Raw genomic sequence first — 14,146 nt, forward strand, 5'->3', positions numbered from 1 at the left:
AAATATGAAAATAATGATAATAATAATATGTGCTTTTTTGGAGGATATTTTTGGTACCGTCTATATCTAATTTGACCCTTTGCACTTTACTCAATGCTCATCTTTAAGATGGTCGTTGTAACAGGCTCTTGCACCCGCTTACTCGTAGAACCTTTCCAAAACAATATATATATATAGACAGTGATTTCATGCAACAATTGTATAGCAATATAATGCAATAATCTTCAAATTCCATGTTAGAGCCATTTGTTTGATCCAAATTTTAAAATATACATTTTTTTTATTCTAGTGATCAACACAAAAAAGAAAATTTTGAAAACATAACCTAGAAAGTAATTTTTTAGCCCAATTAACATAGGCCATCTATGATAAGATGCTTACATCCAGGCCTTAGAAGGATTTTTATTTTTTTAATTTTTTTAGATAGCTTTATTATCATTAGATGAACCATGTTAAAAAAGGAAAATTTGATTTTGAGTTTGTAAATGCTAATATCTTGAAATTCACCAAATGAAGGGTCTAGATTCGTTGTTGGATGGGACTCATTTTAATCATATCTAGGGTTCAAATTGAATTTTTTTTTTTTGATTGATTATTGAGATGAAGAGAGTGTCTGTGTAAAATTTTGGGTCATACAAATACCATAAACATGGTTTTCTAGAAGTGTGGTTGCATTATACTATGATATTTGTATAACCCAAAATTTTGTGGTATTTGTATAACCCAAAATTTTGCACACACACTCTTTTCATCTCATTAGTCAATCCAAAAAACTAAAAAAATTCAATTTAAACCTTAGATACCATCAAAATGAGTCCCCTCTAACAACGAATATAGACCATTAATTTGGTGAATTTCAAGATATTAGCATTTACAAACTCAAAATCATTTTTTTCTTTTTTTAATAAGGTTCATCTAATGATAATAAAGCTATCTAAAAAAAATGGAAAATAAAAAAATCCATCTAAGGCACGATCTAAACATCTTATCAAAATGGACTAACTTATGTTAATTGGGCTAAAAAAACACTTTTTAGATTACGTTTTTATTTTTATTTTTCATAATTATTCATTCGAATGAAAAAAAGTATATATTCCAAAATTTGGATCAAACAAATAGCCCTAACATAATTTTTGAAGGTTATTGCATCATATTACTAAACAACCAAATGACCGCCCAATAATTTAAGGAGCAATGATCCAATGTAATGGTTGTATCATAGTATAATACAACGATACTTCTAGAAAACTATGTTTGTGGTATTTATATAATCCTAAATTTTACACACGCACTCACTTCATCTCAATAATTAATTCCTCCTAAAAAAAATTTTCAATCTGAACATTAGATATGGTCAAAATGAGTCCCCTCCAAAAATGAATCTAGACCATTCATTTTTGTGAATTTCAAGATTTTAGCTTTTATAAACTCAAAATCATTTTTTTTTTTTAATATTGTTCATCTAATGATAATAACGTCATCCAAAACAATTAAAAATAAATTTTTTTTTTTTAAAACTTATATCTAAACATGTTATCAAAATGAACGATTTAAATTAATTAATATGAAGTGAGTGTATATTTCAAAATTTGAACCAAAGAAAGGCTTATAAGATGGTTTTTTAAAGTTCTTACATCAGACAAGTTGTATGAAATGATTGGCGTAATTTAAGAGGTAATTTTTCTAGGGTGTTAGTGGGATGGTGCAAGTGAGAAGCACCCCATGAGATGACGTTTCGGCGCACGAGTTGGACAAGCTGCCTTTAATGGCAATGCGCCTAAGTCAGAGACGGTGGCCACGAATGAATGCATGCGTGCCGTCTCTCACTCAACCCAACTCTAAGAACCCGCGCTCTCTGAATGCATGCGTGCTGTCTCTCACTCAACCCGACTCTAAGAACCCGCACTTTCTCTCACCAGAAGTTGCGAGGGGACCATACTTACTTTCCCTCTCTAGAACGTGGGCGGCTCGGCATGGTCTGCTACTTATCCAAGATTTTGCCACCACCTCGACCTCTTAATATCATTTTCAAGCAAAACGACAAAGGACACGGGTGCAAGTAGGGATAAGGGAGAAACTCCTAATTTATGAGTAAGTCGAACATTTTGACAATGACAGTTTAACCTTCATCCTTATCTTGGAAAATTTGTTGGGTGAAAAGAGGCAAAAAGATCGTACAAATTTTAAAAGTTGAAAACCATTTTTTTTTTTTTTTGTTTTCGGGCATGCAAGACCGTTTATTGTCCCTTTTTTTTATTTTATTTGTTGTGCATAAAAAAGATAATTCGTTTTTTTTATTATTTTATTTGTTGCGTATAAAAAAAAACAATTCTTTTTCAAGATATAGGAAAACAGAGCTTGGAACTAACTGGGTAGAGAAAGAGAGATGAGCTCACTGAGTTATGCTCCCTGGATCTTCTCATGAAGGTGAGAGATGAGCCCGCTGTTATGGTCCCAGTATTTTCTCAAAAAATGTGTATTAGTATGCCATCAAGTGTCTTTGCACCCATACGTACATACGTGCGCATCGTTTGCTTCACGTACTCCATATATGCACCATTTCTCTTATCTTTGTATTAAGAGTATAAAGGATGTGAATGCCTACTTTTAAATGTGAAAAGAAAGTATATATTAATATGGATGGTGTAATTTGTAATGTATATATTTGGGAAAGGTTGATATAATATCTTGTATTTATGATAAGTTTGGGTATAATATAGAAATATGTGATTTATTTTTATAATTTTTTATCTGTAATTTTTTATAAAACTATAAAAAACAAGCATGTATATTCTTACGATAAATGGACACTGAGTTTCTTCAGAGAAATCTGAGGCTTTTCACATTAAATATTACTCATACAAACTCTTTACTCTTCAACACAAAACAAAAAACCTATAACTTTCTCTCTCTACAAAACATGGTTTAGGAAATGCCACAAAACCATATTTTTGTTTTGAAATATACACAAATATTTTTCAAACCAAAATGCTAACACCTTAGTCATATATCAAGAAAATAATATACTTAGAATTTTAGATTATTTACCTAGGGTACGAGGATCACTCTCAATCGTTGAATACAATGTTTTAAAATCCAGTGATTACTGATATGGATTGTTGATCTGGATGAGAATCGATTGGAACTGAACTAGTTCTGGAATGGTATGTGTCTTAGCTTGGGTCCTCCTAAAACTCCCATTTATATATATATATATATATTTTCCATTTTTAGGTTTGTCTTTTTTTTTTTTTGTTGCCTCTAAATACCCACCTATAACCCCTATTTTATTTTTTCTTTTATTTCATTTGTTTTTAATATTTTATGGATCACAAATTCAAACTGATCCAGATTTTGCATGACTTCGAGATTTTGCACCATTACTCTTGGCCCATATATGTTATGTTTCTCAAGAGTGTCTCTCTTTGTATGTAACCTTAACGCAAGATTCCCGACAAGGACCGGGACACTTCCATACTTGGTTTTCTTATTTCCTTGCAAAATCTCACTCTCCACATGTATTTGCTATCTCTATTATTACTCGTACTAAAACTTACAGGAAGAAGGTTCCCTCTCTTTACACCATGTTCGCTTCATGCCGATTATTATCAACCCTCCCTAAATTGACTAGAAACTTTTGTTTTCAAATCAGGTATTGATGGTAAGTTGGTATCTGGCGAAATTTGTCAAAGAATCACAGTTGAGTATTTACTCAAAAAAAAATCCTGTTTGATTATAGAAAAACAAATTGATTTTTTAAAACAAAAAAAAAGAGAAAAAACATGTTTGATTAACAAAAATCCCGATTTTCAAACAAAGCAGGGTTTGGAAACTATGATTTGATTGATTTAAGAAAGTGCATAACAAAATAGGATGTAAATTTTTCCCATTTTCAATTTTTGCCATAAATTTAAGAAAAAATTGTTCAAAGATCAAGTGAAAAATAAAATTTGAATGGAGAGAGAAAATTGTCGTAAAAAATTTCATTGATTTTCATGATCGAGATCATTAGTTTTCAAGAACTTGGACCGGTCCACTCGGACTTGGCTAAGTAACTCAGCCTTAAGTTCTTTGGGACAACTCACCCCTGTTAGAAGATATTAACATGTCGTCAATTTTGTTCAAGATCTTATTTTATTATTTTGATTTTTTATTTGGTTTATATGATTTTTATGATGAAACTTATTGTTGTATTCCTCAAATTTTTTATTTTTTTTCAAGATATAATTCAAAGTTTTAATTATCCATATTTTTTGGATTTTTATAGACTTTTAATATTTTTATTAAGTATTTTACTTCTTTATTATTTTAAATTATTTTTAACAGACTTCTTAATCTTTTTTGAATTGTTATGTTTTTTTAACCAACACAGCTGTGTCCACCTGAACTCAGCCGAGTTACTCAGTATGGCCATAGCCGAGTCCAAGGCCAAGCCAAATTTGAAAACACTGAGAACTATAATAAAGAGAATATTTCAGGAATGACAGTTCTGCTGAAATTTCAAGAGAATTTCATTGACATCCCAGTGATGTTCCTAGCCACATGAGGCAAAATTTTAGCAAAATAAGGCAAAATTCCAACTGTGTATTTAATGACTGGATTAAGAAAAAAAGACAAAGGAGCCAACCAAGGTGCAAGAAAAACCAGAGTGAAGCAATCTCGTTCTGCAATATCAGCTATTTGGCCAAAACATAGAGGTCCTAGAAATTCAGGTGAAATGGTGGTGTAGCAAGTCAATAAAGAGGATGGAAAAATCATAGCCGTAACCTTAGAAGATGGTAATGATGGGGTTCGGGCAGGAGAGGATCAAACCAAGATAAGAAGCACAAAAAATGGAGGAAGAAGAATGAAAATCAAAGAAAAAGTGAAAGCATCAAAGAAAAAGTGAAAGCACAAGACACCTACTCTATTCATGGCAAGCATATGAAACCCTAATCCTAGAAACACGGGAGCTCATGGATCCTATGAAAACTTATAGAACTTCGGGAGCTCATGGATCCTACGAAAACTTATAGAACTTGAGAATGTGAAAGGAAAAGTATATATTGTACACCTAGGTAATATGAAAGATATATATTGTAATTTATATATTTAGGAAAGGTAGATACCATATCTTGTATTTCTGGTAAGTCTGGATATAGTATAGAAACTGTGATTTATTTTTATATTTTTTTATCTGTAATTTATCTATAAAAGACAAGTCTGTATATTCATATGATTAATAGACACTGAGTCTCTTCAGAGAAGCCTGAGACTCTTCACAAAGAATATGTAATATAAAAAAAGCATCAATAGAATATGTAATATAAAAAAAGCATCAATTGATGATTTTGGAGAAGAGAACCGATTCTTGATATTTTCCTAAAGTTAGACCGGGTCCTGTCTATAACAAAAATGGATTTAGGGGTGAAAGATCGGACTAGGTTAACATCAAGTTAGATTAGTGGCTTTTAAAGTCCAGTAACTTGGTTTTTTCTATATTACCACAAGAATGAAAGCAAAAACATACTTCTTTTACCCGATACACTATAGTGACCAGGCTTTTATTATGGAAAAATCAAGTATTGCCCGAGTTTTGAAAATTCGGGTGATTTTCTCAGGTAAATTTAGATCCTGAAAAGATCTATTTTTCACCAAAAAATACACTTCTTCTAATTTTTGCTTGATTCTCTCTTTAAAAAGTTGTAGACACCCTAATCTTGATTGAAATAACTGTAGGAAACCCAATGAAATCCAAGACATCCATTATGAGCCTTAAACAAGGAAACCTAGATACCAGTATACTTAGACCTCAGTGGAAACTACCCTAAAGAAGTTTGAAATCCATGGATCTTTGCCGGGCTCGAACTAGGGTTGGTTGAGCCCAGTCCTAGCTGGTTGCTTTTACCATCCTGCAGGACACGAGATACCGTTGCATCTCTCTCTCTCTCTCTCTCTCTCTCTCTCATAACGACAATACACATTTTTAGTTTGGGTGCGGTTTGTATAGAGCCCAGGCTCTAAACAATGAAATTAGAGCCTACCTTCAAATAGTATCGAGAAATGTTGTTTCAATATTGGAAATCTTTGTGATAGCCCTAAAATATATTTTCATATTTATTTATAAAGTTTAAAGTTTCAAAAATCGTGTAGATCCACAAATCTATGAAAACTTAAAAATTGACGGTCCAAAAATGTGTTACAAAATGCACTATTTCCAAAACTTGAAATCCATTTTTATTCTTGATTTAAGGCACACCTCCAAAATTTATCATAACATGTAATTTTTATGTAACAAATTCTAAGGATTATCTAAAAATCTAGTTTTATTTCTAGTTATAAAATTTTAAACTCTAAAACTAATTAAAATCGTTAGATCCACAAATATATGGAAATCTTGAAAATGGACAGTCCAAATAATGTGTTGCAAGGTGCACTATTTCTAGTATTCAAATCTTTTTAATTTTTATATTCATACATCTCGATGTCAAGATGATCAGTTAGAGAGTTTTCAACATTAAAACAATTTTTTTCAATGGATTTTTGAGGTGCATCTGTGATTCTACATTTCAAAGTTGCAACCTTATATAAACTTTTTTTATTTAGTTTTGAGAAAAGTTTATATAAGGTTGTAACCAGCGTTTTAAAAAACGCCGAGTCGAACCGGACTCGCCCGGTTCGACTCGGAAATAGTGAAAAAGGGACCGGATCGCCCAAAAATCGGAATTCGTCCGGTTCTAGAGAGAACCGGACGATTCTGTACAGTGAATCGCCGATTTCACTGTACGGAATCGGCGAGTCCGAATAGTGAATCGGCGATTCCGTACGGAATTTTTTTTTTTTTTTTTTTTTTTTTTTTTTTTTTTTTTTTTTTTTTTTTTTTTTTTTTTTTTTTTTTTTTTTTTTTTTTTTTTTGGTAATCCATTATAGATTTTTTTGTAATCCATGATCGAATTTTTTGGTTTTTTGTAACCCATAATAGAATTTTTTGTAATCCATGATCGAAATGTTTGTTTTCTTTTCTTGTAATCCATGATCGATTTTTTTGTTTTTTTTTTTTTTTTTTGTAACCCATGATAGAATTTTTTGTAATCCATGATCGAATGTTTTGTAATATATGATCGAAATGTTTGTTTTTTTTTTGTAATCCATGATCGAAATGTTTGTTTGTTTTTTTTTAATCCATGATTGAATTTTTTGTTTTTTGCTTTTTTTGTAACCCATGATAGAGTTTTTTGTAATCCATGATTGAATTTTTTGTAATCCATGATCGAACTATTTTTTTCTTTTTTTGTAATCCACGATTGAATTTTTTGTTTTTTTTGTTTGTTTTTTTTTGTAATCCATGATCGAATTTTATGTAATCCATGATCGAATTTTATGTAATCCATGATCGAATTTTATGTAATCCATGATTGAATTTTTTGAAAATTTGTGATTTTTTTTGTTTAATCCATGATCGAATTTTTTTTTGTAATCCATGATAGAATTTTTTGAAAATTTGTGATTTTTTTTTTAATCCATGATCGATTTTTTTGAAAATTTGTTTTTTTTTTTTTTAATCCATATTATTCAAAGAGAAAACGAGAGAGATGATGATTTTGAGGCCACCCTATCCCAGCCATATAATTCACATATCGAGTCCCAACAGCAACAGTGTAGGGATGAGCACGAAATACTGTAAATTAAATGCTGAATGGCGGTTCATGCAGGGAAAGAACATATCAATATTCGCATATTCATTCAAAAACATGAAAATTCTTAATGGAGTACCCTCATTTTTTATTGAATTCCTAAAAACCAATATTTATAATGAATTTTAATAATTTTTTCGGATTTTTTTGAAGCTTTATTCTGACCGATTCACCCGATTCCGATCCGGATCGCCGATTCGCCGATCCGGATGGCCGATTCGCCGATCCGGATCGGTTTTTGAAAAGCCCGATCCGGGTCACCGATCCGGTTTTTAAACCATCGGTTGTAACCTTAAAATGTAAAATCAGATGCACCTCAAAAATCTATTGAAAATATTATTTTAATGTTGAAAAAACTATCTAATCGATCATCTCAATATCGAGATGTATGAATATGAAAAAAAAAAGTTTGAGACCCAAAAATAGTGCATCTTGCAACACATTATCTAGACTGTCCATTTTCCAGCTTTTCATATATTTATAGATCTACTTAATTTTAATTATTTTTAAAATTTATAATTTTCTTGTTAGGTATGAAAATAAATTTTAAAATAATAATAAAAAATTTTTACAACAAAATTATATGCTATATTAAAATTTTAAGATGCGCTTTAATTGGATCGTTTAAGGTTGCAACCTTATAGAAACCGCACCCTTTAGTTTTTAACTTTCTTTTTCTAAAAAAAGGTCAACAGAGGGATGTTAACTTATAGAATTGCGTCCCATGCGCCTCCAGTAGATTATCAATCTCCATTCTCCGCTGTCAATTCCTCCCATGGATGGAAGAGATGACACATGGCTCTCCACAAAGTCTATCGTTTTCCATGAATAGAGTGACATAACGCTTTACTATTTGTGAAAAGGAAATTTGGGGGCGCACACGAATCCGCTGATCGAGATGGCGATTCAGGATGGTACTGTCCTAAGACTAGGGAAAACCATATTTATAAGCTCTAGTTGCCCTTGTGTATAGTACTTTTCTCAAGGCTCAACTAGTTTGGGGCAATAATAAATCAGCCGGTCCGGCGCCTAGCCCCCACAAGAGCTCTTATGGCCAAGTTTGAGGGGGCCTGGCCACAGCTGCAATAGACTTGGCAATTTTTTTTTTTATTTTTTTTCGATTTTTTTTTTCATCTAGATTGGCCTGGCCTATGATAGGGCTAAAGCTATAGGCCAGGTTGAGCCTAAATCCAAGCTAGGGCTTGCTTGGCCCAATCAAGGCCAAGCTAGGGTCAATCCTACTCTAGCTTATATGGATTCGTATTTTTCTCATGGTTCAACTCGTTTTTTTTCTTGCCCAGGCTTATGTTTAAGAGATTAAGCACGTGAAATTATTTTTAAAAAATTATTTTTATGTGAAAAACTTCTTTTGTATGATAATGTGTGAAAATATTTTTACACTAATTAACCATCAATTGATCCGAAAAGATCCACTCAAACAAATTAATGCGAAAATATTCTCACAGATTGATGGAATTCTTTTGGATTAATGGAAATTTTCAAGTGGAAATATTTCACTTCGAAGAAAGTGTAAAGGGCGTAGGGAAATTTTTTTTATTTAAATCGAACTTTCGATTTTTTTAATTTTTTTTTAGGCTTTATCAGTTTACCCTTGTAAAATCCAGGTGTTAAGTTTACAAAGTACTTGGGTGAGATCCAGGTGTCAAGTTTACAAAGTCCGTGAGTGACATCCAGGTGGCTATTTTACAAAGTGCCAAAAACTTCACTCAACGAGACTTTGCGATGATGTAAAACTCATATTTCTCTGTACCAATTGGAAACCCAGCGTGATGTGACAGGGATAGTTGTAGTAACGATATAAAAGGATTGAGGATATTCTTGTCATTTCGCCTAAATAAGGCTGCGCCATCAAACAACATGCAGAAGATTCTTTTCCTATTTTCTACTGGATGGGTGAAAAGGCTAAGATCTTTGAGTAACATGAGGAGAGTACGTAGTAAAACGTAGTTTAATCAGATCAGATCACGTCATATCATACGATCAATTTTTAATTATTTTGGGTCGGCTATAAAAACTCGGATATATTATTCTATTATGTCATGACCGTATTTTAATTAAGATTATAAATCCGTATATATTTTTTCTGAGTAAATGATCTTATAAGATTTTTTTTTAATAATGTATAACCTTTTAAAAGATCATCATTAAGATTGATATGAATTTTAAAAAAAGTTATTACATTCGTGTAGAACTTAATTTTTTTATAAATCTGATTTTAATTTAACGGTGATTTTTTGATATCTTAAATACATTGATAGAGGAGGGCCGTATAGAATCATTTTTTTATTTTTCACTGTTTTTAATAAAAAAAACTTTTATTAATTTTTTATTTTTTAGGATAGTATACAGTAAGATTATTTAGTTTGATATAGGGATATTACAATTACTTATAATTAGCTTGGATGTGTTATAAAGTTTGAAAATATTTCTTTTAAACTTTGAACTTGGTTATTGAAACAAATACATTCACCCAATTTCATATCCATTAGATAAGATTAATTGTGAGCATAGTGTATAGAAGGTAAATAGTTTCATTACATACTTCTTTTTTTTTTTTCAAGCTTGTATTTAAACAATCCCGTACCTCTCTACTAAAGTTTCGTAAGTAAACATTCAAAATCAAAAGTTTGGCAGGATATTTATACGGTAGCTTTGCTGTTGCACTCATTGCATTGAGTTTGGTGAGGTTTTCGTTCAATACTTTGTTAGAAGGTGGGACGTCTTTTTTCGGTGGAGGATTTTTTTTTAGGGTAGAGAGGCAGACCTTGCTTTTGGGTTTGGGCTTTAATAATGAATGCATTTTCAGGCATATTAATATAGAGATCCAGCGAGACCTTCTATAGTTAGGGAATGCTGGAAGAGACTTTATCTGATATGCCATACGAGGGGAGCCATCATTGAGACTATAACAGTTGAGGCAAAATAGAGTTTTAGGTGAAATGACAATGGAGCACGCGACGAACAGAAAATAGGATGGATGAAGCGTCATAAAGGTCGAGATGCTGTTTACAAAAACTTGGCAAGCCAACTCAGAGTCGTCGCCATCAAGTTAAGTCCGAGTATCTGGCGATTGGATAGTCTTATTAGATCTAAAATAAATTAAAAAAAATTATAAAACATCCACAAAAATAAAAATTTATAATATATTTTTTTATGTTTTCTATTATTTTAACAACGATGAGAAAGTGCTTTTGTCATGTTTAGCTAATTTTATATATATATATATATATATATATATATATATATTGGATTATTTCAAAAATACGTCCTTTACAAATTGATTTTTTAAAACCTATTTTTTCACTACTTTTTTTAATTTTATATTAAACATGTTTTTCCTTCTTTTTTTGAGATTCTTTTTTTAAACACTTTTTCCCTTTTCGAATTCTGCCGGACTCAGCACCCATAGACTGAGGTAAGTGGATTGGGGGCGACATTGTGTTTAGTGTGGTTAGTTTTGTTAATTAAAAAATATTAAATGAAATTGGCGCACTATTGTCCTCCTAAAACTGATGTCATTTAAATTATTTGTTTGTATTCCAAAGTCTAGTTTTACAACGCCATGCATTTTAATAGTGACATTGTTCCCTTATGGGCGAACAACCCAGAAATTGATCATGAATTAGATGGGGCTACGTAAATTTTGTAACTCAATTTAACTGGAGGGTATTTTCGTCCATACTCATGAAACCCGAAAAACAAGACGACACATCCAAATGGACCTCAAAAGTCGTTCACCAACCGTGAAGCTCACGTGGGACCCGTCTTCTTGTTTTTCGTACAGTAATATATAAACAACATATTAAAGCACGACACGTGTTGGTTATTTTGATGAAAGAGCCCTGATGCTTATGTCGAAGGACAAAGAGGTCCCGGAAAATCTCATTTTTGCGGTGGTTCTAAGAACCAAAGGCCCCGTATCTCGATTAGCTGAATGCTCGACAACTGCGAGTCCATTGTCCACCACAAAGCTCAACTCTTTCTCTCTAGATAACCAATTCTCTCTCCTTCTCTCTCTCTACAGATAACCAAATCTCTCTCTCTCTCTCCCACAGTCCCACCAAATCTCTCTCTCTCTCTCTTTAACACCATTTCTCTGATTCTTTGAAGTTCTCCCCAGTCTGCAACTGCTAACTCTTCTCTCTCCTAGCCCTCTCTCTCTAAATTAATCTCTAAGTTCTCAACTTACTTTCGAAAAAATCCCCTCATTTCATCTCTTGCACCCCTCTCTCTCTCTATCTCGTCCTGAACAATTCGTCTGATTCATGGCTCCCTGGATCTCAGCCCTCATATTCTCTCTATTCCTCCTCCCAAAACCCACCATCTCGTCCCCAAAATCCATAGCTTTACCCCTCCTCACCATGAAAACCCCTCTTCTTTCCCCTCCAGCTAAACCTCCAGCTAAACCCCCAGCTGAAAAGCCACCCAGCAAGCTTCTCTTCAACTATGGCGTAGGCCTCGTTGTGCCCTTATCTGTGGGATTCCCCCCTCAGAACGTCACTATGGTTATCGACACGGGCAGCGAGCTTTCATGGCTGAACTGTAAAGAAAGCCCTAATCAACCCACCTTCTATCCATTGAAATCCTCCTCTTACTCCCCTGTTATTTGCGGCTCTGAAACCTGCAGAACTAAAACCAGAGACTTTCCTGTACCCACCACCTGTGATCAAAAGAAGCTTTGCCATTTTGATTGGGCCTATGCTGATGCATCAACAAGTGAAGGAAACTTGGCATTTGAGAAGGTTTCTTTAGGGGATTCAACGCAATCCTCCATTGTTTTTGGGTGCGTTTTCTCTAGCTTTAGCAGCCCCCCGAATGCCCCAAAAACAACTGGCATGATGGGGCTTAATAGGGGGGCTCTTTCCTTTGTTTCTCAAATGGGGTTCCCTAAATTCTCTTACTGCATCTCTGATGCAACTTCCTCTGGTCTTTTGCTCTTCGGTGAAACCACGTTTACCATGACAATGCCATTAAACTACACACCTCTTGTTCAGATCCCCTTTCCATTGCCTTATTTCGACAGAGTCGCTTATTCGATTCAACTCGAAGGGATTAGGGTTTCAGGAAAGCTTCTTCAACTCCCTAAAGAGGTCTTTCTACCAGACCACACTGGAGCTGGACAAACAATGGTCGATTCAGGAACCCAATTCACTTTTCTTCTCGGTCCAGTTTATACAGCTCTGAAAAACGAGTTCTTGAAACAAACACAAGGGGTTCTGAGTGTTATCAATGACGAGAATTTTGTTTATCAAGGGGCCTTGGATTTGTGTTATACTCATCCTCCACTAAAGCCCCTTCCTGTTTTACCAGAGGTGGTTTTGGTCTTCAGAGGAGCTGAAATGGTGGTCTCGGGTAATGTTCTATTGTACAAGACTGGTTTAGAGAGAGAAAGAAATGACGTGTATTGCCTTAGTTTTGGGAATTCAGATTTGGTGCCTGTTGAGGCGTATATAATAGGGCACCATCATCAGAGGAACCAGTGGGTTGAGTATGACTTGGAGAAGGCCAGGCTAGGGTTCGCGCCAGCTAGGTGCGACCTGGCTCGCCAGATGGTCCGCTAGAGTTTGGGTTCAGGCCTTGCTTCGGTCCGGTTTGGTTTTTTTTCTTTTTCTTTTTCTTAGGGTCATGGAGTCATGGGGTCGAGTGTTTTGTTGGCAGGTCACCGTCATGTTCCTTCAACTCACCCATCTCCCTCTCTATCTTTATCTTAACTCTCTCTCTTAACTCTCGCTCACTCCGTTTAATTCCTATCTCGACCTCTTAGGTTACCATTTATGGCTTAAACTCCTCTCTCTCTCTCTCTCTCTCTCTCTCGTAACCTCTCTCATATGTTAGTTATTGCTCTTTTCAACTCAATTTCACTCTACACACATTTTGGCTCTTTTATGTCACCCTCATTGATATCTTAATTGTTGATAAAACAGAATGAAAAAACAAGACAAGATACATGTAGTCCATTTCAATTAATTGGAAAACCGTTTGACGGTAATAATCAGTATTTGCCTCCTCTTCAACTTCTCTTGACCCGAAAATTGCAAAGTTACTCTCTTTCACACTTTAGTGTTTGAGGTTAAATTACTCTTTTACCCTTCAATCAATCTTTTCTTGATCATCCATTCTCTTCTCTCTCTCTTCTGCCTCTCTGTTTCCATCCATGATCATCGGGTAGCGATCTGTTAGTGCTATTCCGGTTCTGGTATTCGAATATTGAAGGATTATTATCATTTTGCCCTTGGTATACCATCTCTGACTGAGTTAAGCCAATGACGTGGCTTTAAATTTCCATTTTGCCCCTCCTTGGATTTTGATTTTATCTCGAGCCACTGCTGGATGAGTTCCATGTTTCTAGGCCCCCTAGGGTTAGAGGTGTAGTGTATAGAAGTAGCCCTAGATTTGGCTAATGCTTGTACTTATTTGAGGATATTTTAATCACCTTCGATACTTATTTGTGA

General features: G+C 33.8%; 1 protein-coding gene across 1 annotated transcript; it reads left to right on the top strand.

The window, feature by feature from the left end:
• Positions 1-11,076: 11,076 nt before the first annotated feature.
• PCS1 (Eukaryotic aspartyl protease family protein) lies at positions 11,077-14,146 on the top strand. The gene has a single exon (XM_006846217.4). The coding sequence runs from the start codon at positions 11,960-11,962 to the stop codon at positions 13,253-13,255; it is 1,296 nt and encodes a 431-aa protein (XP_006846280.2). The 5' UTR covers positions 11,077-11,959; the 3' UTR covers positions 13,256-14,146.

The sequence above is a fragment of the Amborella trichopoda genome, chromosome 8 (assembly GCF_054954075.1).
Source record: "Amborella trichopoda isolate Santa Cruz 75 chromosome 8, AtrichopodaSantaCruz75HAP2 v2.0, whole genome shotgun sequence".
NCBI classification, from domain to species: domain Eukaryota; kingdom Viridiplantae; phylum Streptophyta; class Magnoliopsida; order Amborellales; family Amborellaceae; genus Amborella; species Amborella trichopoda.